The sequence below is a fragment of the Gossypium arboreum genome, chromosome 3, assembly GCF_025698485.1.
Source record: "Gossypium arboreum isolate Shixiya-1 chromosome 3, ASM2569848v2, whole genome shotgun sequence".
Classification (NCBI taxonomy): Eukaryota; Viridiplantae; Streptophyta; class Magnoliopsida; order Malvales; family Malvaceae; genus Gossypium; species Gossypium arboreum.
In genome coordinates, this window is record NC_069072.1 from 805152 (window position 1) to 829044 (window position 23893).

The 23893-nt window shown below is 36.2% G+C and overlaps 8 protein-coding genes, 1 long non-coding RNA gene and 1 pseudogene across 9 annotated transcripts; 8 read left to right on the forward strand and 2 right to left on the reverse strand.

Moving 5' to 3' along the window:
* Nucleotides 1–371: 371 nt before the first annotated feature.
* Nucleotides 372–1334, reverse strand: LOC108474953 (uncharacterized). The gene has a single exon (XM_017776980.1). The coding sequence runs from the start codon at nt 1332–1334 to the stop codon at nt 372–374; it is 963 nt and encodes a 320-aa protein (XP_017632469.1).
* Nucleotides 1335–4708: 3374 nt separating this feature from the next.
* On the forward strand, nt 4709–5517 carry LOC108475768 (auxin-responsive protein SAUR67-like). The gene has a single exon (XM_017777756.2). It carries the CDS (start codon nt 5008–5010, stop codon nt 5419–5421), a length of 414 nt encoding a protein of 137 aa, XP_017633245.1. The 5' UTR covers nt 4709–5007; the 3' UTR covers nt 5422–5517.
* Nucleotides 5518–6699: 1182 nt separating this feature from the next.
* Nucleotides 6700–7814, forward strand: LOC108475758 (auxin-responsive protein SAUR67-like; annotated as a pseudogene).
* Nucleotides 7815–10095: 2281 nt separating this feature from the next.
* LOC108474952 (auxin-responsive protein SAUR64-like) lies at nt 10096–10575 on the forward strand. Its single transcript, XM_017776978.2, has one exon. It carries the CDS (start codon nt 10096–10098, stop codon nt 10498–10500), a length of 405 nt encoding a protein of 134 aa, XP_017632467.1. The 3' UTR covers nt 10501–10575.
* Nucleotides 10576–11696: 1121 nt separating this feature from the next.
* On the forward strand, nt 11697–12134 carry LOC108474951 (auxin-responsive protein SAUR66-like). Its single transcript, XM_017776977.1, has one exon. It carries the CDS (start codon nt 11697–11699, stop codon nt 12132–12134), a length of 438 nt encoding a protein of 145 aa, XP_017632466.1.
* Nucleotides 12135–14103: 1969 nt separating this feature from the next.
* On the forward strand, nt 14104–15006 carry LOC108475775 (auxin-responsive protein SAUR62-like). Its single transcript, XM_017777761.2, has one exon. The coding sequence runs from the start codon at nt 14373–14375 to the stop codon at nt 14814–14816; it is 444 nt and encodes a 147-aa protein (XP_017633250.1). The 5' UTR covers nt 14104–14372; the 3' UTR covers nt 14817–15006.
* A 939-nt stretch (nt 15007–15945) lies between these two features.
* Nucleotides 15946–16760, forward strand: LOC108475756 (auxin-responsive protein SAUR62-like). The gene has a single exon (XM_017777745.2). It carries the CDS (start codon nt 16228–16230, stop codon nt 16669–16671), a length of 444 nt encoding a protein of 147 aa, XP_017633234.1. The 5' UTR covers nt 15946–16227; the 3' UTR covers nt 16672–16760.
* An 827-nt stretch (nt 16761–17587) lies between these two features.
* On the forward strand, nt 17588–18390 carry LOC108475808 (auxin-responsive protein SAUR62-like). Its single transcript, XM_017777782.2, has one exon. It carries the CDS (start codon nt 17603–17605, stop codon nt 18299–18301), a length of 699 nt encoding a protein of 232 aa, XP_017633271.2. The 5' UTR covers nt 17588–17602; the 3' UTR covers nt 18302–18390.
* Nucleotides 18391–19265: 875 nt separating this feature from the next.
* LOC108475675 (auxin-responsive protein SAUR64-like) lies at nt 19266–19947 on the reverse strand. Its single transcript, XM_017777660.2, has one exon. It carries the CDS (start codon nt 19770–19772, stop codon nt 19350–19352), a length of 423 nt encoding a protein of 140 aa, XP_017633149.2. The 5' UTR covers nt 19773–19947; the 3' UTR covers nt 19266–19349.
* A 78-nt stretch (nt 19948–20025) lies between these two features.
* On the forward strand, nt 20026–21497 carry LOC128290272 (uncharacterized). The gene is made up of 2 exons (XR_008279957.1): nt 20026–20346; nt 20756–21497. It is a non-coding gene; the product is annotated as an uncharacterized LOC128290272 (long non-coding RNA).
* The last annotated feature ends 2396 nt before the right edge of the window (nt 21498–23893 follow it).

A 23893-nucleotide genomic window follows, 5' to 3' on the forward strand; every position in this document is an offset into this window, starting at 1 on the left:
TATCAATCCAACCCCCCCACTTAAATGATGCTTGTCCTCAAGCATGTGTTATATGCAATAAAGTTTAGTAACTCAAACAACAAGCAAAGAGAAAGGTTAAGAATACTCCCCAAGTGCTTCAACTGATGTTGTCGGTGTTGGGAAATAATTGTCAGCATTTAGCACGGCGTGCCCACGCTACCATCATTATCTGACTTCTGCAAAATCTCCATTACGTTCCTGAAAATAGCAAATTCACTAGATTAAATAAAAATTTATTTATTTACAACCTAAATCTTACTAAAACTCAAAATTAAATAAATGAAAATAAATTTGGGTTGCCTCCCAAAAAGCACTTTTGTTTAACGTCGTTAGCTCGACGACCTTAAATGTTATCCTTTGGGTTTATTGAGAATTAATTTTCCCATCTTGTGCACTTGGATGTTCTTGCAGAAAGGTTTCGACCTTTTTCCACTATCCTTGAAGCATTTCTCAGATTCTCCTATCATTTGATCTTCTTCATTCATCTTTACATTTTCCTCTATTGGAATCCTTGTATGTTCTAGAAACGGTTTGATTTCCAATTTCGAGGCTTTCATCACATCTTCATGTATTGGTTTTTGGATCATCGATAATTCCTCTTGCTTAAAATTGAGATCCATATTCCTGCAAGGCACAATTTGTAACTTATCATTTGAGTGTCCCATATCCTCATAAACACTAAACCTAACCACGTCACCGTCAAATTCCATGGTAAGTGTTCCATTCCAAACATCAATTTTCGTTCGTGCAGTAATCAAGAATGGTCTCCCAAGAATTATGTCAGACGAATTAGCCAAATTGTCATCCTCCATGTCGATAATGTAAAAATCTGCAGGGAAAACTAATTCATTAACTTTAACAAGGACGCCTTCAAGCAGCCCTTCAGGATAGACAACTGTCCTGTCCACCAACTGGATTATTACTCCTGTCTCTTTTAAAGGACCCGCGTTAATCAGTTTATAAATAGAATAAGGCATAACATTAATGGAAGCCCCTAAATCGCACATGGCTTTCTTAATGCCTATATTGCCTATCTCACAAGGAATAGCAAACATACCTTGGTCCTTGTATTTGGGTGGAACTTTCTTTTGCAACACTGTAGAGACATTTTCTCCTACATTTACTCTTTCGTTACCTATTAACCTCCTTTTGCTAGTACACAATTCCTTGAGGAATTTTGCATAACGAGGGATCTGTTTGATAGAGTCGAGTAAAGGGATATTTACCTCCACCTTCCTGAATGTCTCGAGGATTTCTTTTTCCTCCTTCTCTTTCTTATCCCTTGCAAGCCTCCTTGGAAAAGGAGGTGGCATCACAACTGGTTTCTGAACTTCCGATTTTGGCCTTGCTGTTGGATCCGAGATCTACTTTTCCCATTCCTTTTCTTGCCCATGATTTTTGGCTGGAACTGTTTCTAGAACCTTTCCACTACCAAGAGTTATTGCACTGACATTCTGCCGAGGGTTCGGCTCTGTTTGAGAAGGTAGTTTACCTTGAGACTCCAAGCGATTAACTACCATCGAGATTTTACTAACTTGATTAGTTAACTCTTGTATTGATGCGTCTGTCCTCTGTTGATATTTTGCAGCATCGGCAGCAAGTCTTTCCACGATAGCTTCTAGAGATGTACTCGACTTGTGTTGTGGTGGTGGTTGCAGAGGTCTCGGTTGGTATGGTGGATTATATCGGGGATTAGCTCCGTAATTCAGGTTAGGATGATCCTTCCACCCGGGATTGTAGGTGTTAGAGAAAGGATCATAGTGTCTTTGCGGAGGTCCTGGAAAACCTCCGATAGCGTCAACATGTGCCATTGAATTGTCGTTAAGGATTGGGCACAAATCTATCGGGTGTTCAGACGTAGTACAAATTCCACATAGTGGGGTCAAACTCTTCTTTTCTGTAAGCAAAGATTAAACAATATTCGTACGCTTATCCAATTTATCTTCTAAAGTTGAAACGTTTACCCCATTAACCCGTCTTGTCGGTTCCGAATTTGGCCGATATTGTTGAGAATTTGTCGCCATGGTGGATATTAGCTCTCTTGCCCTTTGAGGGGTCATATTGACAAGCGCTCCTCCGCTAGCAGCGTCGATCATCTTCATTTCCATAGGGAGCAAACCCTCGTAGAAATATTGAAGAAGTGATTGTTCGGTCAACCCATGTTGAGGACAACTCGCACACAGTTTTTTGTACAGCTCCCAGTAGTCGTAGAGTGATTCACTTTCCAATTGGCGAATTCCCACTATGTCCCTCTTAAGCTCAGCTGCTCGTGACGCTGGGAAGAACCTGTCAAGAAATACACGAGATAAGTCATCCCACGTTGTGATAGAACCGGGGGGTAAGTAAAATAACCATTCTTTTGCTGTATCAACTAAAGAAAAAGGAAAGGCCCGAAGTTTGATCTCATCTTTGGGTACTCTCTGGGGTTTCATGCTTGAGCAGACCATGTGGAATTCTCTCAAGTGAATGTGTGGATTTTCGTTCTTCAAGCCTCGAAAAGTGGGCAAAAGGTGAATCAAGCCCGACTTCAATTCAAAAGGGGTTCCTCTGGTTGGATAGTTGATGCATAACGGTGTTTGCTCGTTGGGAGCAGCGGCTAGTTGACGAATGGTTCGGTTTGCCATTCTTTCTAGTTCACCGAAGTTGTTTTTTATTTCAAAGAGTGGTTCGGTCTCAGGTTCAACCTCTTCGACTTGTTTCCAACGTCGAATTGCCTCTGCACGTATTGCTTCGCTCAACTTTTCAACATCGGATTCTAGGATTCCTTGTCCTAGCTCAACTCCTGTTTTACTTGCACGTTTAAGAGCTTCTGTCTCTTTTCGTCCAATTTTTAAAACCTAAATGTCGACCAATCTATATACTTAAACATTCAGTTCGAAATTTGCCCAATTGCTTAAATCGACTAAGTATGAGGTTTTAAGGCTCAAATGTTGAATAAATTGTCGAAAGAATTCATCGTAAGATTGAACACATGCAAAAGAGAAAGACATGCAGCAAAAATTAACATATCACTTATCAAGTTAGCAAGAAAATGGCAAAAAATGGCTGCAATCAGGAGAAAGAGGATCACATCACGAAGTGCCACCTCAGATACTGACGCAAATAGTTGCAGCACGTCGACAGCAGTTGAGCAGGGCCATTTTGTTGTATACAGTGTGGATCAGAAACGCTTTATGCTTCCATTGGAATACCTCAAGAATGAAATAGTCATGGAACTATTCAACTTGGCTGAATAAGAGTTTGGTCTATCAGGCAATAAAGCTCTCATCTTGCCTTGTGATGCAACCTTTATGGAATATGTAATAGCTTTAATCAAAAGGAAACCAAGTAAAGACGTGGAGAAAGCATTGATCTTGTCCGTAGCTAGTGGCCGTTGCTCATCGTCATATCTTTATCAGCAAGAAACGAGCCTACAGTTGCCATTATGGAGCATCTGAAGCAAAATTTCTTTTTCTTTTAGCATCTTGTAATTGACCCACACCTTTGTAGATTAACGTATACAATGCAAAACATCAGATTTTTTTTTTTATCTACAATATCACATCAATAATTTATCTCCGAACAGAACTGTTATACCCAAATATATATTTGAGATTGGAATCTGTAAATATAAGCTAGTTCTTCACTGACCCTTTCTGTATTTCCTGCTGATGGTTGGTCTTTTCCTCAAACCAGCACAACATGAACCCTTGGAATTATATCATCTTATTACCAAAGGAGAGCACACCAAATAATGTTTGTGACCTGAATCCTGTTTGATCCAGCCTGAAAAGTCGAGGTGCAACTCACTAATGTGTAAAGCAGCTGACGATTTGCTGGCTGGAGTGGATTAATGTGCAAAGTTAATATTAATTGAGCAGGACGTACTGTATACTTAAGCTTTAGATCCTATGATATGGGCATTGAAGCAAAACGCAAACATATCCAACCTCACAATTGAACATCTTCATCTGTACAGAAAGTACGAAAATCGGTTGCTAGCAATATGTTGGAGCCATTAACAGATAGATGAATGTGAAAGTAGATTATCATATGAGGTATTCAAAAGCATGACAGCCTGGAAATAAAGACATTTACACAAAGTAAAGTCATTTGGGAGCAACTCCTGTTTCAGACTTGCATAACCCATCAATCCAAGGTTCACTAAACTAGAATCACAAACTTTTTCTCATTAGGTATTATTATCCAGGACATGTGGGGTACTGCAATGCCTGGTCTTGCACTTGTAGATGCCACAATTTATAACCACACGGTTTCGCTTCCCGTGAGTCCCTAGATTGAGTTCCTTAATTCAAAGGACTTCCTTTGGGACATTTTTTTGGCTAACCAATTACAGTAGTTATCAAGTAAAAGCAGGTGAAGTAGATTGAAGCCTATGGTCTGGGTTGTGGATTGAAGTAAAATGCTACCATATTTGACCCCACAATTCAAGACCTTCAGTACTACAAAGTATACATTACGACCAGGACCACTGCTGTTAGAAATCTCTTGAAGCCATCGACAGACAAATGAATGCAAAGTAGATTTCTATATGATATATCTAAAAGCATAACAGCCTGGAGATAAAGACATTTCAACCTAAGTATATTCCTTTGGGGGGCAAATCCTATTCCAGAAATCATAAAAACCCATCAATCCAGAGTTAAAGTAAACTAGAACCGCATTTTTTTCTTTTCTACTTATGTAATATATCCAGAACATGTAGGTCATTGGAGCACTTCCTTTACCTTCCAGACATGCCCAACTGGCCACTTCCCAAGTGATGGATCATATTTTCCAGCCACATGGTTTTGCCTCCTACATCTAGTTGATTCATTCAAAACACTGCCTTTGGAACTTTTGTGCATCCATATAAATGTTTTCATCCATTTTCAATTTTCATCAGCCCAGCACAAGAACCGCTTTTTCAGTTTCCTAAGATCTTTTAGATTCTCTTCCTTCTCTTGTCCTACTAAACATTCTCCCTTGTTTAAGAAAGCAAACAAAATGACCAGTGCAAGGAAGCTTGTTAAACTGGCAAGGAAATGGCAAAAATTGGCAGCAATTAAGAGAAAAAGGATCACATTCTCGAGCACATCATCAATGGTGGAGAAGGGTCACTTTGTGGTGTATAGCGCTGATGAGAAGCGCTTTATGCTTCCTTTGGACTATCTGAAGAACGAAATAGTGATGGAGTTGTTCAACTTGGCAGAAGAAGAGTTTGGAATTCCAAGCAACAGGCATCTTAAATTGCCCTTTGATTCAACCTTCATGGAGTATGCAATTGAATTGATCAAAAGGAAAGCAAGTAAAGAAGTGGAGAAATCATTGATTATGTCTATAGTTAATGGCCATTGCTCATCATCATTGAATCTCTATCAGCAAGAAACAAGCCAACAGTTACCAATATGGAGTTTCTAAAGCCAAATTTTGTTTTCAGTTTTGTATACTGTAGCAGTTAATACCATTGTACATTAACATATATACATAATGAGAAAACTCACGGTTTTCTTTTCATATTTAGTTGTCTGCTTCCATGGCAGTTGTTCTTTTACCTGCACTATGACATGAACAACAAGAATCCTACATATTCCTATATGACTGCTGCACCGAATCCATTGTTTGGGCCTTTTCTGAGAAAACAGAAGACCCAAATCCACCTTGGTCGATATGGATGAAGCAACTAATGGATTTCTGAAACTGGGTTTCCGTTGGATTAGGCCCTGGGAGTACATATAGAACTTGTTATGTCTTTAAACCCAAAGGAAGACAAGAAGAAAGAGGCCCCCACCCCAAAGTCTTGTTTGGTTGCCAAACATATGCAAACATGTGTATCCAAATATTTATATCAATGGAATTAATCACACGCTGTTGCATAGAGATTAACGGCACAAGAAAAAAGGCTCACAACTTTATGAGTTTTTTTGCTTCTGTTGTGCTTTATAAATACCCCCCATCAGTTCCTTCACTTAAGCACAAAAACAATACCCTTTCTCTCTTCTAATTTATACAACTTCCATCCATTAGTCACTGAGAAAACAAGCATGGTTAGCGCAAAGATTCTTATTAGCTTAGTTGCAAAGGATATCATCTCAGTCAGAAGTTGGATACCTTTTTTTATGTCTAAGCACTCGCAATATCTATCCAGTAAAAGTAGCTGAAGTTTTACAGCCTGGAAATAAAGACATTTACACAAAGTAGAGTTATTTGGGAGCAACTCCTGTTTCGACTTGCATAACCCATCAATCCAGGGTTCACTAAACTAGACCAAAAATTTTTTTCTCATTAGGCAATATTATCCAGGACATGTAGGGTACTGCAATGCCTGGTCTTGCACTTGCAGATGCCACAATTTATAACCACATGGTTTGGCTTCCCTTGAGTCCCTACATTGAGTTCCTTAATTCAAAGGACCTCCTTTGGATCATTTTTGTGTCTAACCAATCACAGTAGTCATCAAGTAAAAGCAGCTGAAGTAGATGGAAGCTTATTGTCTGGACAGTGGATTGAAGTAAAATGCTCCCATATTTGGCCCCACAATTCAAAAACTTCAGTACTACAAAGTAAACCTGAAGACCAGGACCACTGTTGTTAGCAATCTCTTCAAGCCATCAACAGACAAAACAATGTGAAGTAGATTTCTATATGATATATCTAAAAGCATAACAGCCTGGAGATAAAGACATTTCAACCTAAGTATAGTTCTTTGGGGGGCAAATCCTGTTCCAGAAATCATAAAAACCTATCAATCCAGAGTTAAGCAAACTGGAACCACATTTTTTTCTTTTCTTGTTAAGTAATATATCCAGAACATGTCGGTCATTGGAGCACTTCCCTTACCTTCCAGACATGCCCAACTGGCCACTTCCCAAGTGATGGATCATATTTTCCAACCACATGGTTTTGCCTCCTACATCTAGTTGATTCATTCAAAGTACTGCTTTTGGAACTTTTGTGCATTTATATATCTGTTTTCATCCATTTTCTATTTTCATCAGCCCAGCACAAGAAAAGCTTTTTCAGTTTCCTAAGATCTTTTAGATCCTCTTCCTTCTCTTGTCCTACTAAACATTCTCCCTTGTTTAAGAAAGCAAACAAAATGATCAGTGCAAGGAAGCTTATTAAACTGGCAAGGAAATGGCAAAAATTGGCAGCAATTAAGAGAAAAAGGATCACATTCTCGAGCACATCATCAATGGTGGAGAAGGGTCACTTTGTGGTGATAGCGCTGATGAGAAGCGCTTTATGCTTCCTTTGGAATATCTGAAGAACGAAATAGTGATGGAGTTGTTCAACTTAGCAAAAGAAGAGTTCGGAATTCCAAGCAACGGACACCTTAAATTGCCCTTTGATTCAACCTTCATGGAGTATGCAATTGAATTGATCAAAAGGAAAGCAAGTAAAGAAGTGGAGAAAGCATTGATTATGTCTATAGTTACCGGCCATTGCTCATCATCATTGAATCTCAATCAGCAAGAAACAAACCAACTATTGGAACCCACCCATTTTTTGAAAAGTCAAAAAGGATGGCACCGAAAGTAGGAAGTAAGATATGCTTGGCAAGTTGGGTTAAAAGTTGGTATGGGATAATTGCAATTTTGGTCCCTAATTGGATATTGACATTGCAAGTTGATCCTTGAACCTCAACTATAAACAGACCTAACCATTTCTTACTTTCTTCATCCCAAAATTGCCATTCTCTACTTAAGGCATTATTCTCTCTCCTATTTGTAAATTTCACTTGTAATTTTTGGAGTGAAATATATTTGGTAGTGCCCGAGGACTTAGGCAAAATTTGCTGAACCTCATTAAAATTCTGGTGTTTTTTATTATTTATTTTGCATATTTTGTGAATGTGATTGTAGTGATTTATTGTGCTATTAAATTACGATAGAGGGATATTCTGGCTAGGAAAGACTTGGTATTTAAGTGATCTTCGTGATCTACCTCTCTTTCTTGGGAATTGAACTTAGTGTGATTTTTCAGTACAATATTTTTACTCTTTCACACGCTTCCGCGCAACAATTGGTATCAGAGTCAGATTCGTACTTGGGGAATACGACCATTTACGGCACTATTCACGTATACGATACTATTTACGTATACAGTACTGTTCACGTATACAGTAGTTGGGATTGAGAGAGAATAATGCCTTAAGTAGAGAATGGCAATTATGGGATGAAAAAAGTAAGAAATTGTTAGGCCTATTTATAGTTGAGGTTTAAGGATCAACTTGCAATGTCCCTATACAATTAGGGACCAAAATTGCAATTATCCCATGCCAACTTTTAACCCAACTTGCCAACCAATCTTACTTTCTACTTTCGGTGCCCACCCTTTTTGACTTTTCAAACAATGGGTGGGTTTCAATAATCTCCACCTTGAAGATTTGATTAGGATAATCTTATCTTCACACAATTCTTTCTGCCTTTGACAACAATACTTGATAGTGCCTTCTTCAACTGTTAAACTTGCAGGATATTAATCAAGTTCAAACAATGTTCAAACTTGGTTACAAGGTATGACTAAAAACTTTAGGATTGGTCCAGGAGCATATTAACGTGTATTGTGATAGTCAAAGTGCTATTCATTTAGCAAAGAATCAAGTTTATCATGCACGTACAAAGCATAATGACGTACGTTTCCACTTTGTGCGGGAAATTATTGATGAGGAGAAAATTTGTCTTCAGAAGATCAAGACTGCAGATAATCCCGCAGATATAATAACCAAGTTTGAACATTGTTTGAACTTGATTAATATCCTACAAGTTTAACAGTTGAAGAAGGCACTATCAAGTATTGTTGTCAAAGGCAGAAAGAATTGTGTGAAGATAAGATTATCCTAATCAAATCTTCAAGGTGGAGATTATTGGAACCCACCCATTGTTTGAAAAGTCAAAAAGGGTGGGCACCGAAAGTAGAAAGTAAGATTGGTTGGCAAGTTGGGTTAAAAGTTAGCATGGGATAATTGCAATTTTGGCCCCTAATTGTATAGGGACATTGCAAGTTGATCCTTGAACTTCAACTATAAATAGGCCTAACCATTTCTTACTTTTTTCATCCCATAATTGCCATTCTCTACTTAAGGCATTATTCTCTCTCCTATTTGTAAATTTCACTTGTAATTTTTGGAGTGAAATATATTTGGTAGTGCCCGAGGACGTAGACAAAATTTGCTGAACCTCGTTAAAATTCTGGTGTTCTTTATTATTTATTTTGCATATTTTGTGAATGTGATTGTAGTGATTTATTGTGCTATTAAATTACGATAGAGGGATATTCTGGCTAGGAAAGACTTGGTATTTAAGTGATCTTCGTGATCTACCTCTCTTTCCTAGGAATTGAACTTAGTGTGATTTTTTAGTACAATATTTTTACTATTTCACACGCTTCCGCGCAACACCAACAGTTACCAATTTAGAGTTTCTAAAGCCAAATTTTGTTTTCAGTTTTGTATACTATAGCAGTTAACACCATTGTACGTTAGCAAATATACATAATGAGAAAACTCACAGTTTTCGTTTCATATTTAGTTGTCTGCTTCCATGGCAGTTGTTCTTTTACCTGCACTACGACATGAACAACAGAATCCGACAGATTCCTATATGATTGCTGCACCGAATCCATTGTTTGGGCCTTTTCTGAGAAAATATAAGACCCAACTCCACCTTGGTGGGTATGGAAGAAGAAACTAATGGATTTCTTAAGGGCCTGGGATTCTTCCAAATTCTAGGCCTGGCAGGCAAAAATATCTTTTACCTGCTCCACAATGTATTAGATTACATGTAGAACTTGGTGTGCCTTTAAACCAAAAGGCATACAAGAAGAAAGAGGCCCCCACCCCAAAGTCTTGTTTGGTTGCCTAACATATGCAAACATATGTATCCAAATAGTTATATCACTGGAAGTAATCTCATGCTGTTGCATAGACATTTACGACACAAGAAAAAAAAGGCTTACAACTTAACGAGTTCCTTTTTTCTGTTGTGCTTTATAAATACCGCCATCAGTTCCATCTCTTAAGCACAAAAAAAAATAACCTTTCTCTCTTCTAATTCATACAGTTTCCATCCATTAGTCACTGAGCAAACAAGCATGGTTAGCACAAAGATTCTTATCAGAAAGGCAAGAAAGTGGCAGAAATTGGCTGCCATTGGAAGAAGGAGAATTACTTCATCACTTGTTGATAAAGGGCATTTTGTGATCTACACAATTGATCAAAAGCGATTTGTGATTCCCTTAGCTTATCTAAGAAACACCATTTTCGTGGAGCTCTTGAAGATGTCTGAAGAGGAGTTTGGATTGCCAAGCGATGGACCAATAACATTACCTTGTGATTCAGTTGCCATGAATTACATTCTCTCATTACTACAAAGGAGTTTAGCTAAGCATTTGGAGAAAGCTGTACTGAACTCTGTTGCAAGCTATCGCTGTTCATCAAATGCTAGTTATTGCCATCAAGCCCATACAGACCAACAGTCATTAGTTTATGGATTCTGAGGAAATTATGCTTTGATATTGTAAATGGTTTATGTAATAATATCTTGTAAATGTTGAAATCCACAGTTAATGAAATGCAATAGCCTTTTTTGATGACTAAAAAAGATCATTTAACTATTATTTGTTTTTTTTACTGTTTATAATGGATGTCTCTTCACAGATTCCAGCATCAAATTCAACAGTCTTTAATTCTTTTCTTCTTTAAGATTTCAAACCTTCAATCTTAGAGTTGTAACATCACTTTGCATATGAAATACAGGTAGGTTTGTCTTAGTGCTTTAGGGATAGTAAGGTTTCAAGCCTTACAACTAACATTGTTTCCACACAATATTTTCCTCATATTCTCAAATTTAATGCTCTCAAGGGTCCAAATCTATAGTTCAATGCCGACCCAATGGTGAAAATTATGTAAATTGTGTGTCTCACTTGATTTGTTGTTTGTGAATATTTCCGGTTGATTTGTATTGATTGAAAGATATATTGTGCTTGTTATTACCAACTTGTATTTATTAGGAGACAAAACTCCCTTTTGTGCTTCAGCTTTCTTCGGTAAGTTCGGTTTCGTCCTATCAGTGTCCTTAAGCCACAAGACAGGAAAGGACTGTCTCCGCCAAGACTTTCACAGTTATGTTACTCGGACTCTTTTCATTTTTCCTAAAGTATAACTGTCTTAAACTTGTTTCCAACCCATATTCGGGTATGCATACAAGTATATGATTCCACAATATAACCAACTCTGATGCCGAAGGGATAAAGTATTGCATTTTATCAACCATGCTTAGTAATTAACTGTAATTACAAACCTTTTCCTTGTTTCGATGGTTTCCATGTCCTTTTGTTACTCAGTATCTTCGTCTAACTAATTACAATCTAGCATTGTTTATTCCATAGCAACAAAGCACATGGTTTTACCTGCAAGCTTTGGATTGACTAAAAGACATAAGATTTGGTTATGTTTCTTGTTTGTCAAGTTACAGCATCAAGGTATGAATTCCGTACTCGTATAATACTTTATAGGATATTATAAATTTCATTATCTTCCAAATTTTATTGGAATTCCCTAATTGGTCTTAATTAGCATCGAAAGAATCTCAAGCAAAGTTGCCAATGTAGAATCCAATAGAGAAGCTTACAAGCTTTGACATTGAAATGCACATCACAAGTAGCGTCAGAATAGCAAGCATATAAATAGCTGAATGACTTCTTCATCCAGTATTACTAACCGTCAAATACCAATCAACCTTCTTTGTCACTTTCTTGCTTTAAGATTTCCATCCACAACATGTAAACTATGTAAGCATGATTACAACAAAGAAGCTTATCAGAAAGAAAGGAAGTGGCAGAAGATAGCATCCATTGGAAAGAAAAGAATTGCCTCAGAAAGGACTAGTACAAAGATAGCTGCTGCTGCTGCAAATGATTATAATAGATCATCAGAGGTTGTTAAAGGATGCTTTGTTATCTTCACAATGGATAAGAGACGCTTCCTGATTCCCTTGGCATTTCTTAGCATCTGCATTTTCCGTGAACTCTTCAAGTTGTCTGAAGAGGAGTTTGGACTGCCAAGTGATGGAGCTATAACATTTCCATGTGATTCAGTTTTCATGAACTACATTGTCTCCATTGTGAAATGAGGATTATCCAAGGATTTGGAGAGAGCAGTGGTCAATTCCATTTCTACATATCATTGCACGTCGGATACTTATTTCAATCAAGGACATGAAGATCCAAAGTCACTTGTTTGTGAATTCTGAGTGATTTAGTCATGAATCTTGTAAAGAATTCTGTTGCACGAAACCATCTCTTCCTAGGTGTAAAATAGTCAGTATCATATCGTATTGCCAAAAGATGTTTCACTGTAAAATCATTCTAATTTTGTAAAAGCAATTGGCATTGTTGAGAACTGAAATCAGTTGTTTCTTTGCAACATTTCAAGAAGTCCACTTTCTTTTGCTTTATGATGCACTGAAAATACCTTCTAGAAACAGTATCCAAAGATCCAACGGCCTTATAGATTTTATATTTTTTCTAGCATCAGTGATAAAAATATTTAGAAGTTCATTTATCTATCTGATATAATGATAATGTTATGCAAATTCATGACTAAGTTTTAATAGTTTTGCACCAGCAACAACAATCTGTAGGTGAACCTGTACATTACCCTAACTAGAAGGCCTACCAAAAACCGGCTGTCAGGACACATAAAGTGTGTGGCCAAGATGCTAAACAGAATATATGTCAATGTAATCACAAAACAGTGTTGCGTCCCTGAGGAGTACTAACCAAAAGACAGATTCTGCGGATTGGCATATCTCAGCAAGAAAGCAACAAGGACAAGAAAATTACAAGGCTGTAACTTTGTAACGAGCAAATATTAGTTGGTTGATTATTATTTATGTTATGACCATGGGAAGTAAAATTTGGAATATTTTATTGTTGTCCTGCACTCTTGGTCACATAGTTTTGACCAAGATTTTGGCCTCACCAAAGACATAGTTTATCAAACAATGTGATTTGCCTCTTTATTATCACTTGTTTTATATACCCAGAAGAAATCTTTGTAGTAATTATTTAACTCAGGAACAAATACTACTGAACTCAAACTCCTTCATTTTTAGAATAAGCAAAAAGGTAACCTTCCAAATTTTTCTTTATAAATTCTTGATATTCGTCTTGGTTTATTTCTGAAGAATCATAGTTACTTGAATAGGAGACAACCACATTGTGATTGTTGTGCGGAAGCGTGTGAAAGAGTAAAATTATTGTACTAAAAAATCACACTAAGTTCAATTCCCAGGAAAGAGAGGTGGATCACGAGGATCACTTAAGTACCAAGTCTTTCCTAGCCAGAATATCCCTCTATCGTAATTTAATAGCACAATAAATCACTACAATCACATTCACAAAATATGAACAATAAATAGTAAAGAACACCAGAATTTTAACGAGGTTCGGCAAATCTTGCCTACGTCCTCGGGCACTACCAACTATATTTCACTCCAAAATACAAGTGAAACTTTACAAATAGGGAGAGAGAACAATGCCTTAAGTAGAGAATGGCAAATGTGGGATGATGAGAATGAGCAATGGTTGGCCTATTTATAGTTGAGGTTTAAGGGCCACCTTGCAAATTCCCTATTCACTTAGGGACCAAAAATTGCTATTATCCCATGCCCAACACTAAATAAATATTTGGTGCCCATAACTTTGACCTTTCCAAGGTATGGGTAGGTATGGGAAAGGTATGGGCAAGGTATGGGATATATTCTAATAGTGATGCAAAAGGATTGTTCTCTCTTTACATTCAAAGTCCAAGTGTTAATAGCAAAGTGAAACTAACTGTACTGATCAATGATTTGGGTACTCTCTCGTACTGACACGTGGTTTTGCCTACCTAACATCTTTATTGAGAATTATATGGAAGAGATTGTTTCTCCACATGGAGACATGAAATAAATCTCTACTAAACAAGACCTAAATATCTGTTGGAATCTGTGGTGAACTGATAATGAGTCAATAATACTGCACCTTATTGTTGGTAAGCCACTTGGAAGATATATTACAATGTATTTATGCACTTATATATAAGCTCCACCTTGTTGGGTTAATCATCCAATAAAACCAAACATGCCCACCTTGCAGATTACACCACATATCTGCCTATCACATGTCTTTGTTTCCAATGAATACCTGCATTGTACTATTCATTAAAGGGACTGCCTCTCTCCTTGTGGTTATATATTCATCCCATTTCCATTGTCTCATATCCAGCATAACAAATTCATTCTGAAATTCAGAGTTTCAAGATCTAAATCTTCACTCTTGTTCCTTTCATCTCAGAGTCTTTCCTGTTAAGACTATAGTAAAGCAAGATGGTCAGTGCTAAGAAGCTTATCCAGTTAGCAAGAAAATGGAGAAAAATGGCTGCAATCAGGAGAAAAAGGATCACATTACCAAGAGTCACCTTGGATACTGATGTAAACAGTTGCAGCACATCGACAGTGATTGAGAAGGGTTATTTTGTTGTATACAGTGTGGATCAGAAACGCTTTGTGCTTCCATTGGTATATCTCAAGAATGAAATAGTTATGGAACTACTGAACTTGGCTGAAGAAGAATTTGGTGTACCAGGCAATGGACTTCTCATCTTGCCATGTGATGCAACTTTTATGGAATATGTAATAGCTTTGATCAAAAGGAAACCAAGTAAAGATGTGGAGAAAGCATTGATCCTGTCTGTAGCCAGTAGTCGTTGCTCCTCATCAAATCTTTATCAGCATGAAACGAGCCAACAGTTGCCAATATGGAGCTTCTGAAGCAATTTTCATTTTCTTTTCGCATCTTGTAATTGATCGACACCTTTATAGATTTAAGTATACAATGCAAAACATCAGAATTTTTGTTCATCTTCAATGTTACATCAACAATTTGTAATTGATCCACAACTTTATAGATTAAAGTATACAATGCAAACTAAACAGTTCTACCTTAAATATATACTCAAAATTGGCATCTGTAAATATAATGAAATTATTACACTCTAACAATCTCTTCATTAGCCGGTTCTATATTTCCTGCTGATAGTCTTATTTTCAAGCCAGCATGACACGAAGCCTTGAAATAATATATAGGAACTTAAATCATCTGCCATGTTACAATAGTTTTATTTCACTCACCATAGAAGCTGCTTTCTAATACTTTGTTATACATTTTGATGAGCTTAGAAGACAGAAACTTAAAAGGCAGGAAAACAAATTATGGTTTGTTACTTTGTTTATGATTAACCTTGTCCAAGAAGTGAAAATAAGATATCATCTCAGTCAGAAAGTGGATACTTTATTTTTGGTCTAAGCACTTGCAATATTTATTATTCGGTCACTTAAAAAGAAAAGTACAAGGCCCTAACCTTGTAATCAGAAAAATTAGTTGGTGGATTCTTGTTTTAGTTGTGGACATTGGAATTACTGATATCGTCTTAGTTTATATCTGAATAATCATAGTTAGTTAAATCTTCATCTATAATGAATCACATGTTGGGTCCAGTAGTCATTGTTCTACTGCCAAATACGTACACAACAAGGATGTCCCAATTTGCTTGCTTTTTCCAACCATCTTTTCATTATTATTATCATTTTTTATTAAATTCTATGGTGTATAAAGATTGTTGGATGTTAGATTAGAACATGATAAGTTCAACAGATGCTTCTGTCTAATAAAGTAAACATCCCCATCTCACAAAAAAGTACCTCTTCCCCTCGCAACTTCCAATTGCATGGCTTTGTTTCTCTTGTCCCCATAAAGAAGGGACAGGATGGTCATGATATAGATATAATCTAAACAGGATCATAAATGCCTGTTAAAATTTGTGATCAACTGCTCATGAGTCAATAATACTGGCCCTTATTGTATATAAAAAGATGTGTGTATACACTTCATTATATCCTCCACCTTGTCGATCTAATCATCCAATAAAAGCAAACATGTCCACCTAGCAGATTACACCTAATATCTGCCTATCACATGCCTTTGTTTCCAATGGATACCAGCATTGTACTAAATTCATTAAAGGCACTGTCTCTCACCTTGTGATTATATATTCATCCCATTTCCATAGCCTCATATTCAGCATAACAACTGCATTCAGAAATTCAGAGTTTCAATACCTAAATCTTCCCTTTTTTTTCTTTCATCTCAGAGTCTCTCCTATTAACCTTAGAGTAAAGCAAGATGATCAGTGCTAAGAAGCTTATTCAGTTAGCAAGGAAATGGCAAAAAATGGCTGCAATCAGGAGAAAAAGGATCACTTTATCAGGTTCCACCTTGGATAGTGACATAAACAGCTGCAGCACATCGACAGCTGTTGAGAAGGGCCACTTTGTTGTATACAGTGCAGATAAGAAGCGCTTTGTGCTTCCTTTGGAGTATCTCAGGAATGAAATAGTCATGGAACTATTCAACTTGGCAGAAGAAGAGTTTGGTCTACCAGGCAATGGACTTCTCATCTTGCCATGTGATGCAACCTTTATGGAATATGTAATAGCTTTGATCAAAAGGAAACCAAGTAAAGATGTGGAGAAAGCATTGATCCTGTCTGTAGCCAGTAGTCGTTGCTCCTCATCAAATCTTTATCAGCTTGAAACGAGGCAACAGTTGCCAATATGGAGCTTCTGAAGCAATTTTTTTTTCTTTTCGCATCTTGTAATTGATCCACACCTTTGTAGATTAAAGTATACAATGGAAAACATCAAAATTTTTGTTTATCTTCAATATTACATCAACAATTTCATTCCAAACTAAACAGTTCTACCCTAAATATATACTCAAAATTGGTATTTGTAAATATAATAAAAATATTACACTATAATAATCTCTTCATTAGCCCGTTCTATATTTCCTGCTGATAGTTAGTCTTATTTCCAAACCAGCATAACACGAATCCTTGAAATAATATATAGGAACTCAAATTGTATACCATGTTACAATAGTTTTATTTTACTCACCATAGAAGCTGCTTTCTAATACTTTGTTATACATTTTGATGAGCTTAGAAGACAGAAACTTAAAAGGCAGGGAAACAAATTATGGTTTGTTACTTTGTTTATGATTAACTTTGCCCAAGAAATGGTGAAAATAAGATATCATCTCAGCCAGAAAGTGGATACTTTATTTTTGGTCTAAGCATTTGCAATATTTATTATTCGGTAAAAGCAGCTGACGTTTTACACGTAGGAATGGATTAAGATGTAAAGTTATGCTAATTGAGCAGTGTGTACCATACACATAGAATTTGGCGCATTAAAGTAAAATGATTCCATACCCATGCCCACAATTCAAAATTTTTATCAATACAGAAAATATGACAATCAGCTGTTAGCAACATGTTGGAGCCATTAACAGACAGATGAATGTGAAAGTAGATAATGATATGAGATATCCGAAAGCATAACAGCCTGGAAATAAAGACATTTTGCACTAAATACAGTCATTTGGGGTCTACTCCTGTTTCAGACTTGTACAATCCATCAATTCAGGTTGCAGTAAACTAGCACCACAATTTCTTGTTGTTAGGTAATATATCCAGAATATATTGTGGGGTACTACAATGCCTGCTGTTGCACTTGCAGATGCCACAATTTATAACCACATGGTGTGGCTTCCATTGAGTCCCTACAATGAGTTGCTTCATTCAAAAGACTTCCTTTGGCATGCCAGTTTGTGTGTGTGTATATATATTCATCCAATCCCCGTTTTCATCGGCTCAGCACAACGAAAGCTCTCCAGTTTCCTAAGATCTTTTCATTCACTTCCTCCTCTTGTCCAACTAAATATTCTCCCTTGTTTTACAAAAGCAAACAAGATGATCAGTGCAAAGAAACTCATCAAATTAGCAAGGAAATGGCAAAAAATGGCAGCCATTAAGAGAAAAAGAATCACCTTCTCAAGAACTAGTGGTGATGTTGTTGACACAACCAGTTGCAGCACATCATCAGCGGTCAAGAAAGGTCACTTTGTGGTATACAGCGCAGATGAGAAGCGCTTTGTGCTTCCATTGGAATATTTGAAGAACAAAATAGTAATGGAGCTGTTCGACTTGGCAGAAGAGTTTGGTCTATCAAGCAATGGGGCTCTCATCGTGCCTTGTGATGCAACCTTTATGGAATATGTAATTGCTTTGATCAAAAGGAAACCAAGTAAAGATGTGGAGCAAGCACTGATTCTTTCTATAGCCAGTGATCATTGCATATCTTCGTTTCTTTATCAACAAGAAACAAGCCAGCAGTTACCAATATGCAGCTACTGAAGCAAAACCTTTTTTTTCTTATCTTGTAATTCAACACATTCCATTGTAGATAAAGTACATAATGCAAAAGAGTCAGAATTCTTGTTTCACATGTTTAGTTTTCTTGAATCTTGACATGGAAATAACTTCTGGTATAATATTAGTCACACAATTTCATACAACTAAAGACTAATTATCATGTCAAACAGTACCTTGTTGAACAGTTCCACCCCAAAAAGAAAACTATATATAAGATTCAAATTGAAATCCTTCTCTTTTAGTCCTTGATTTGGCCTGCCTTTCCTTTTTCCTAGTAAATTGGTCTTGTTCTCAAACAAGATCCAAATCCTTGAAAAAATCAAACAAATGAAAGCCAAAGTGAAGATAATAAATAATTGATTTGAATGTTTTAAATCTAAGACTACAGTATTACAATGGACATAAGCAATGCTTTCTTCATATCTCTAGTCCCATGCCCTTTGATCAAAAAAATTGCATATTCCATAAAGGCTGAATCACAAGGGAAAATACTTAAAAGAAAACTTTTGATTGGTGCAATCAAAACTTTTGGTAATTTAGTGACAAATTATAACTGTTTTTAGTTGAGTGACCAAAACAAAAACCTATTAATAATTCGGTGACTAATAGTGTAATTTACTGTTATATTTTATGATTAAGTAGAATTGAGTTAGATTCAAATTCAGATTAATCAATTGAGCTTTTGGGTTTGGATCAGAATCGACGTGTTTAAAGTAATCTAATACACTGTGGAGCAGATAGAAATAATCTGGGATGAACCCGAGGCCCTTATCGAAATGAACCAGTTTTAGAATATCCATTTGTTGCTTCGTCCATACCCACCAAGGTGGATTTGGGTCTTCTGCTTCTCAGAAAGGACCAAGCAAGAGATTCATGCAGTCGTTTTAAGGTTATAGGGTAGTGAAAGTTAAAAAGAGTAGTAGCCATGGAAGCAGACAACTAAACATGAAACAAAAAATGGGAGCTTTCTCATTATATATCTTAATGTAGAATGATGTTATCGTTTACAAAATTGGAAAAAGAAAATGCTTTAGAAACTCCATATTGGTAACTGTTGGCGTGTTTCTTGCTGAGAGAGATTCAACGATGATGATGATGCGCAACGGGCATTAACTATAGACATAATCAATGCTTTCTCCACTTCTTTACTTGCTTTCCTTTTGATCAATCCAATTGCATATTCCATGAAGGTTGAATCAAAGGGCAACGTGAGGTGTCCATAAATGCTTGAAATTCCAAATTCTTCTTCTGCCAAGTTGAACAACTCCATCACTATTTCGTTCTTCAGATATTCCAAAGGAAGCATAAAGCGCTTCTCATCAGTGCTATACACCACAAAGTGACCCTTCTCCACCATTAATGCTGTGCTCGAGAATGTGATTCTTTTTCTCTTAATGGCTGCATTTTTTTGCCATTTCCTTGCCAACTTGATAAGCTTCTTTGCACTGATCATCTTGTTTGCTTCTGTAAAACAAGGGAGAATATTCAGCAGGACGGGAGGAGGAAGTGAATCTAAAAGATCTTAGGGAACTGAAAAGCGTTTCTTGTGCTGCACTGATGAAAACTGAAGATGGATGAATATATATATATAGAACAATGAAAAAAAAAAGATATCTGGGAAACGAATATATACACGTACATACATACATAGATACATATACCAAAGTTCAAAAGCAGTGCTTTGAATGAATCAACTACATGTAGGGAACAAAACCATGTGGTTAGGAAAGTGGCGAGTTAGGCATGTCTGGAAGGTAATGGAAGTGGTCCAATGGCCCACATGTTATAGATAGATTACGTAAAAAGGAAAAAAAAAAAAAGTGTGGTTCTAATTTACTTAACTCTGGATTGATGGGTTTTTATAATTTCTTAAGCATGATTGACCCCCAAAAGAGTCTACTTAGATTGAGACGTCTTTATCTCCAGGCTGTTATGCTTTTAGATATCTCATATCGATATCTACTTCACATGGATCTGTCTGATGATGACTTCAAGAGATTGATAATAGCAGTGATGCTGGTCGTCAGGTATACTTTTCTGTACCGAAGGCTTTGAATTGTGGGGATAAATATTGTAGCATTTGGATTCAATCCACTTCCCAGACAATAGGCTTCAATTTGTTTTAGCTGTCATTAGTTGATAACTATTATGATTGGATAGACATAAAAATTATATCTACCTTCTGAGTGAGATAATATCTTTATGCAACTAAGCTTTTAATCATCTCTGACTTTCACCACTGTTTGGACAAGTTGGTTTATAAACTAAGTTTTAGAATGCAGCTTCTATTGTGATTAACATGGCAGATAAATATGTGTTCAGGTGCTATATATTATCTGGTGTTTCTTCTTTAATATTATGTACAGTTATATTCAGTCTTAAAACAACTCAAATTATTTTTAATCCTTTTGTTCCAAATTAACTATATGATCTCAGGAAGGAAAAATGAAATTCCAAACTATCTGTCCAATTCCAAAGATGACTAGATGAGATGAGTCCAAGCCAATTTGGGAGCTGAATCACTTAGGCTTTCATTTGTTTGATTTTTTTCAAGGATTTGGGTCTATATACCACAAAGTGACCTTTCTTGACCTCTGATGATGTGCTGCAACTGGTCGTGTCAAAAACATCACCACTAGTTCTTAAGAAGGTGATTCTTTTTCTCTTAATGGCTGCAATTTTTTGCCATTTCCTTGCCAACTTTATGAGTTTCTTTGCACTAATCATCTTGTTTGCTTTTGTAAAATGAGAGAGAATATTAAGTAGGACAAGAGGAGGAAGTGAATGTAAAGATCTTAGGAAACTGAAAAGCTTTTGTTGGTGCTGAGCTGATGAAAACGGGGATTGGATGAATATATATACACACAAACAGGCATCCCAAAGGAAGTCCTTTGAATGAAGCAACTCAATGTAGGGACTTAAGGGAAGCAAAACCTGTTGAAATATGTATATATCTTTTTAGGTAGATAAATCTTATTTAGGTAGATAAGTTTTATTCATATTCTAGAAATATTTTTATTTTATGTTTTAGTAGTTTACTAGAATAAGGGAACTATTTTCTTTTATGTTTTAGTAGTTTATTAGAATAAGGGAACTATTTTCCCAATTAGGATTAGGACTCTTTTTTCTATTTAAGTTCAATTCTTTAGTTAATAAATATAGAACAGTTTTATTAAAAGCTCTCTTGAAAACTTTCATGGCATCTGAGCTAGGTTAAAATCTCTAGTAACATCATGGTTAAAACAGTCTTCACTGGAGATAAGAAAAAACTTTGGTGCGATCACTGCAAAAAATATTGGCACACTCGAGAAACGTGTTGGAAACTTCATGGGAAACCAAAAAATGGAAGAAAAAAGAGTGGCAATGGTCGTGGTTCACAATCAGGGGATAACAGAGCTTTCCAAACAACTAATGGAAATTATGAGGGCCAAAGTTCTCTGGAAGGGTCTCCATTCACTAAGGAACAATTAGAGCATCTACACAAGTTTTTTCAATCACCACAATTTCGGATGAATTCTTCTATTCCTAACTCATCCAATAATCCTTCTTCCTCTTTTGCCCAATCAGGTACTGATTTTTCTGTTTTTTTCAGTGTCAAGCCTTGTAAAACAAACACATGGATCGTTGATTCTGGAGCTAGTGATCACATGACTAGTAGTCTTTTTTTTTTTCAACTTACACACCTTGCGCAGGAAACAAAAAGATCAAAGTAGCAGATGGGTCATTCTCGGCAATAGCCAGGAAAGACACTGTTAAAATTTCATCTTCCTTGGTTTTACATGATGTTTTACATGTGCCAAATCTAGCTTGTAATCTCATATCGGTCAGTAAATTATCCCAGTCCTCAAATGTCATGTTATATTTAACTCCCCTATGTGTAAGTTTCAGGACATTGTCTCGGGGAGGATGATTGGTAATGCTAAAGAATTTGGTGGAATTTACTTTCTTGAACACGACCATCTAAGTCAACCAATAACTACTTTATGTTTAAATCCTGTTTTTTATTTTGATAAGGTTATGATTTGGCATTATAGGCTTGGACATCCTAATTTTTACTATCTAACATATTTGTTACCTAATCTATTTAAAAAAAAAATCCTTCTTCATATCATTGTGAATTTTGTGAATTGGCTAAACATCATCGGTCATTCTTTCCACCTCAAAAATATAAAGCCTCCAAACCTTTTTCGTTAATTCATAGTGATGTTTGGGGACCTTCTAGAGTCTCGACTTTTTCAGGAAAATGTTGGTTTGTCACTTTTATTGATGATCATACTCGACTTTGTTGGGTGTTTTTATTAAAAGATAAGTCTGAAATTAAAAATGTGTTTCAGTCTTTTTATGCTATGGTGAAAACACAATTTGGTGTGAAAATAGAAGTATTTCGGACTGATAATGGTGGAGAATTTTTTAACGACCAATTCGGTGTTTTCTTAACCAAACATGGAATAGTCCACCAAAGTTCTTGTACAAATACACCACAATAAAATGGGATTGCAGAAAGAAAAAATCGACATCTTTTGGAAGTAACTAGAGCCTTGATGTTCACTAGTCAGGTACCACGTTATCTTTGGGGCGAAGCCTTGTTAACAGCTACATATCTTATTAATAGAATGCCCAGTAAAACTCTAAATTATAGAACTCTTTTTCGTCTCTTTAAAGATAACTTTCCCAACTCTAAATTGATTACAGATTTATCCCTCCAAGTTTTTGGGTGTAGTGTTTTTGTTCATCTTCACAATCAAGGTAAACTAGATCCTAGAGCAAAAAAATGTGTCTTTGTTGGTTATGCTTCTAATAAAAAGGGTTACAAATGTTATGATCCAATTGATAGGAAGATTATTATTACCATGGATGTCACATTTGTTGAAACACAATCTTATTTTGATTCTAATCTTCAGGGAGGGAATTATATTAAGGAAGATTCTATAATTGATCAAGAAAAGACTAGGAATATACAACATAGGGATTCTAATAATGGGGAAGGCGAATTTTTAATTAACACAGAAATTAATGATGTTAATGTTAATGAAAAGGAGGATGAAGGTGTAGAGTCTGATCATGAGAATAAAGAACAAACAAAGGAGTTAATTGTTTACTCCAGAAGAAATCAAAATCAAAAAAGTGGAATCCACTAGATTCATCACCAAGAATACGACCCGCAAGATCCTGTCAAAAGTCCAAGTAAAACTCATAATCCAGCCAATGAATATTCTGATTTAGATATTCCAATTGCCAAAAGAAAAGGTGTTAGAAATAGTGTCAAATATCTCATGTCTAACTTTGTATCCTATAAAGCCTTATCTTCGACATTCTCAACCTTTGTTTCGTGTTTCGATACTGTACAAATACCCAAAAATGTGAAAGATCCTTTACAGGTTCTTGAGTGGAAGGAGGCTATTTTAGAGGAGATGCGCGCTCTTGAAAAAACAGGTACATGGGAAACAATGGAATTACCTGTAGGGAAAAAAACAGTGGGTTGTAAATGGGTGTTCATAACCAAATTCAAATCAAATGGATCTTTAGATAGATACAAAGCCCGGTTGGTGGCTAAAGGTTACACTCAAACATACG

Excerpts from the sequence above, each read along its gene's own strand:
- LOC108475768 (XM_017777756.2), top strand. The coding sequence starts at position 5,008 with ATGACCAGTGCAAGGAAGCTTGTTAAACTGGCAAGGAAATGGCAAAAA.
- LOC108475675 (XM_017777660.2), bottom strand. The coding sequence starts at position 19,772 with ATGATCAGTGCAAAGAAGCTTATCAAGTTGGCAAGGAAATGGCAAAAA.
- LOC108475775 (XM_017777761.2), top strand. The coding sequence starts at position 14,373 with ATGGTCAGTGCTAAGAAGCTTATCCAGTTAGCAAGAAAATGGAGAAAA.
- LOC108474953 (XM_017776980.1), bottom strand. The coding sequence starts at position 1,334 with ATGCCACCTCCTTTTCCAAGGAGGCTTGCAAGGGATAAGAAAGAGAAG.
- LOC108475808 (XM_017777782.2), top strand. The coding sequence starts at position 17,603 with ATGCCTGCTGTTGCACTTGCAGATGCCACAATTTATAACCACATGGTG.
- LOC108474951 (XM_017776977.1), top strand. The coding sequence starts at position 11,697 with ATGACTTCTTCATCCAGTATTACTAACCGTCAAATACCAATCAACCTT.
- LOC108474952 (XM_017776978.2), top strand. The coding sequence starts at position 10,096 with ATGGTTAGCACAAAGATTCTTATCAGAAAGGCAAGAAAGTGGCAGAAA.
- LOC108475756 (XM_017777745.2), top strand. The coding sequence starts at position 16,228 with ATGATCAGTGCTAAGAAGCTTATTCAGTTAGCAAGGAAATGGCAAAAA.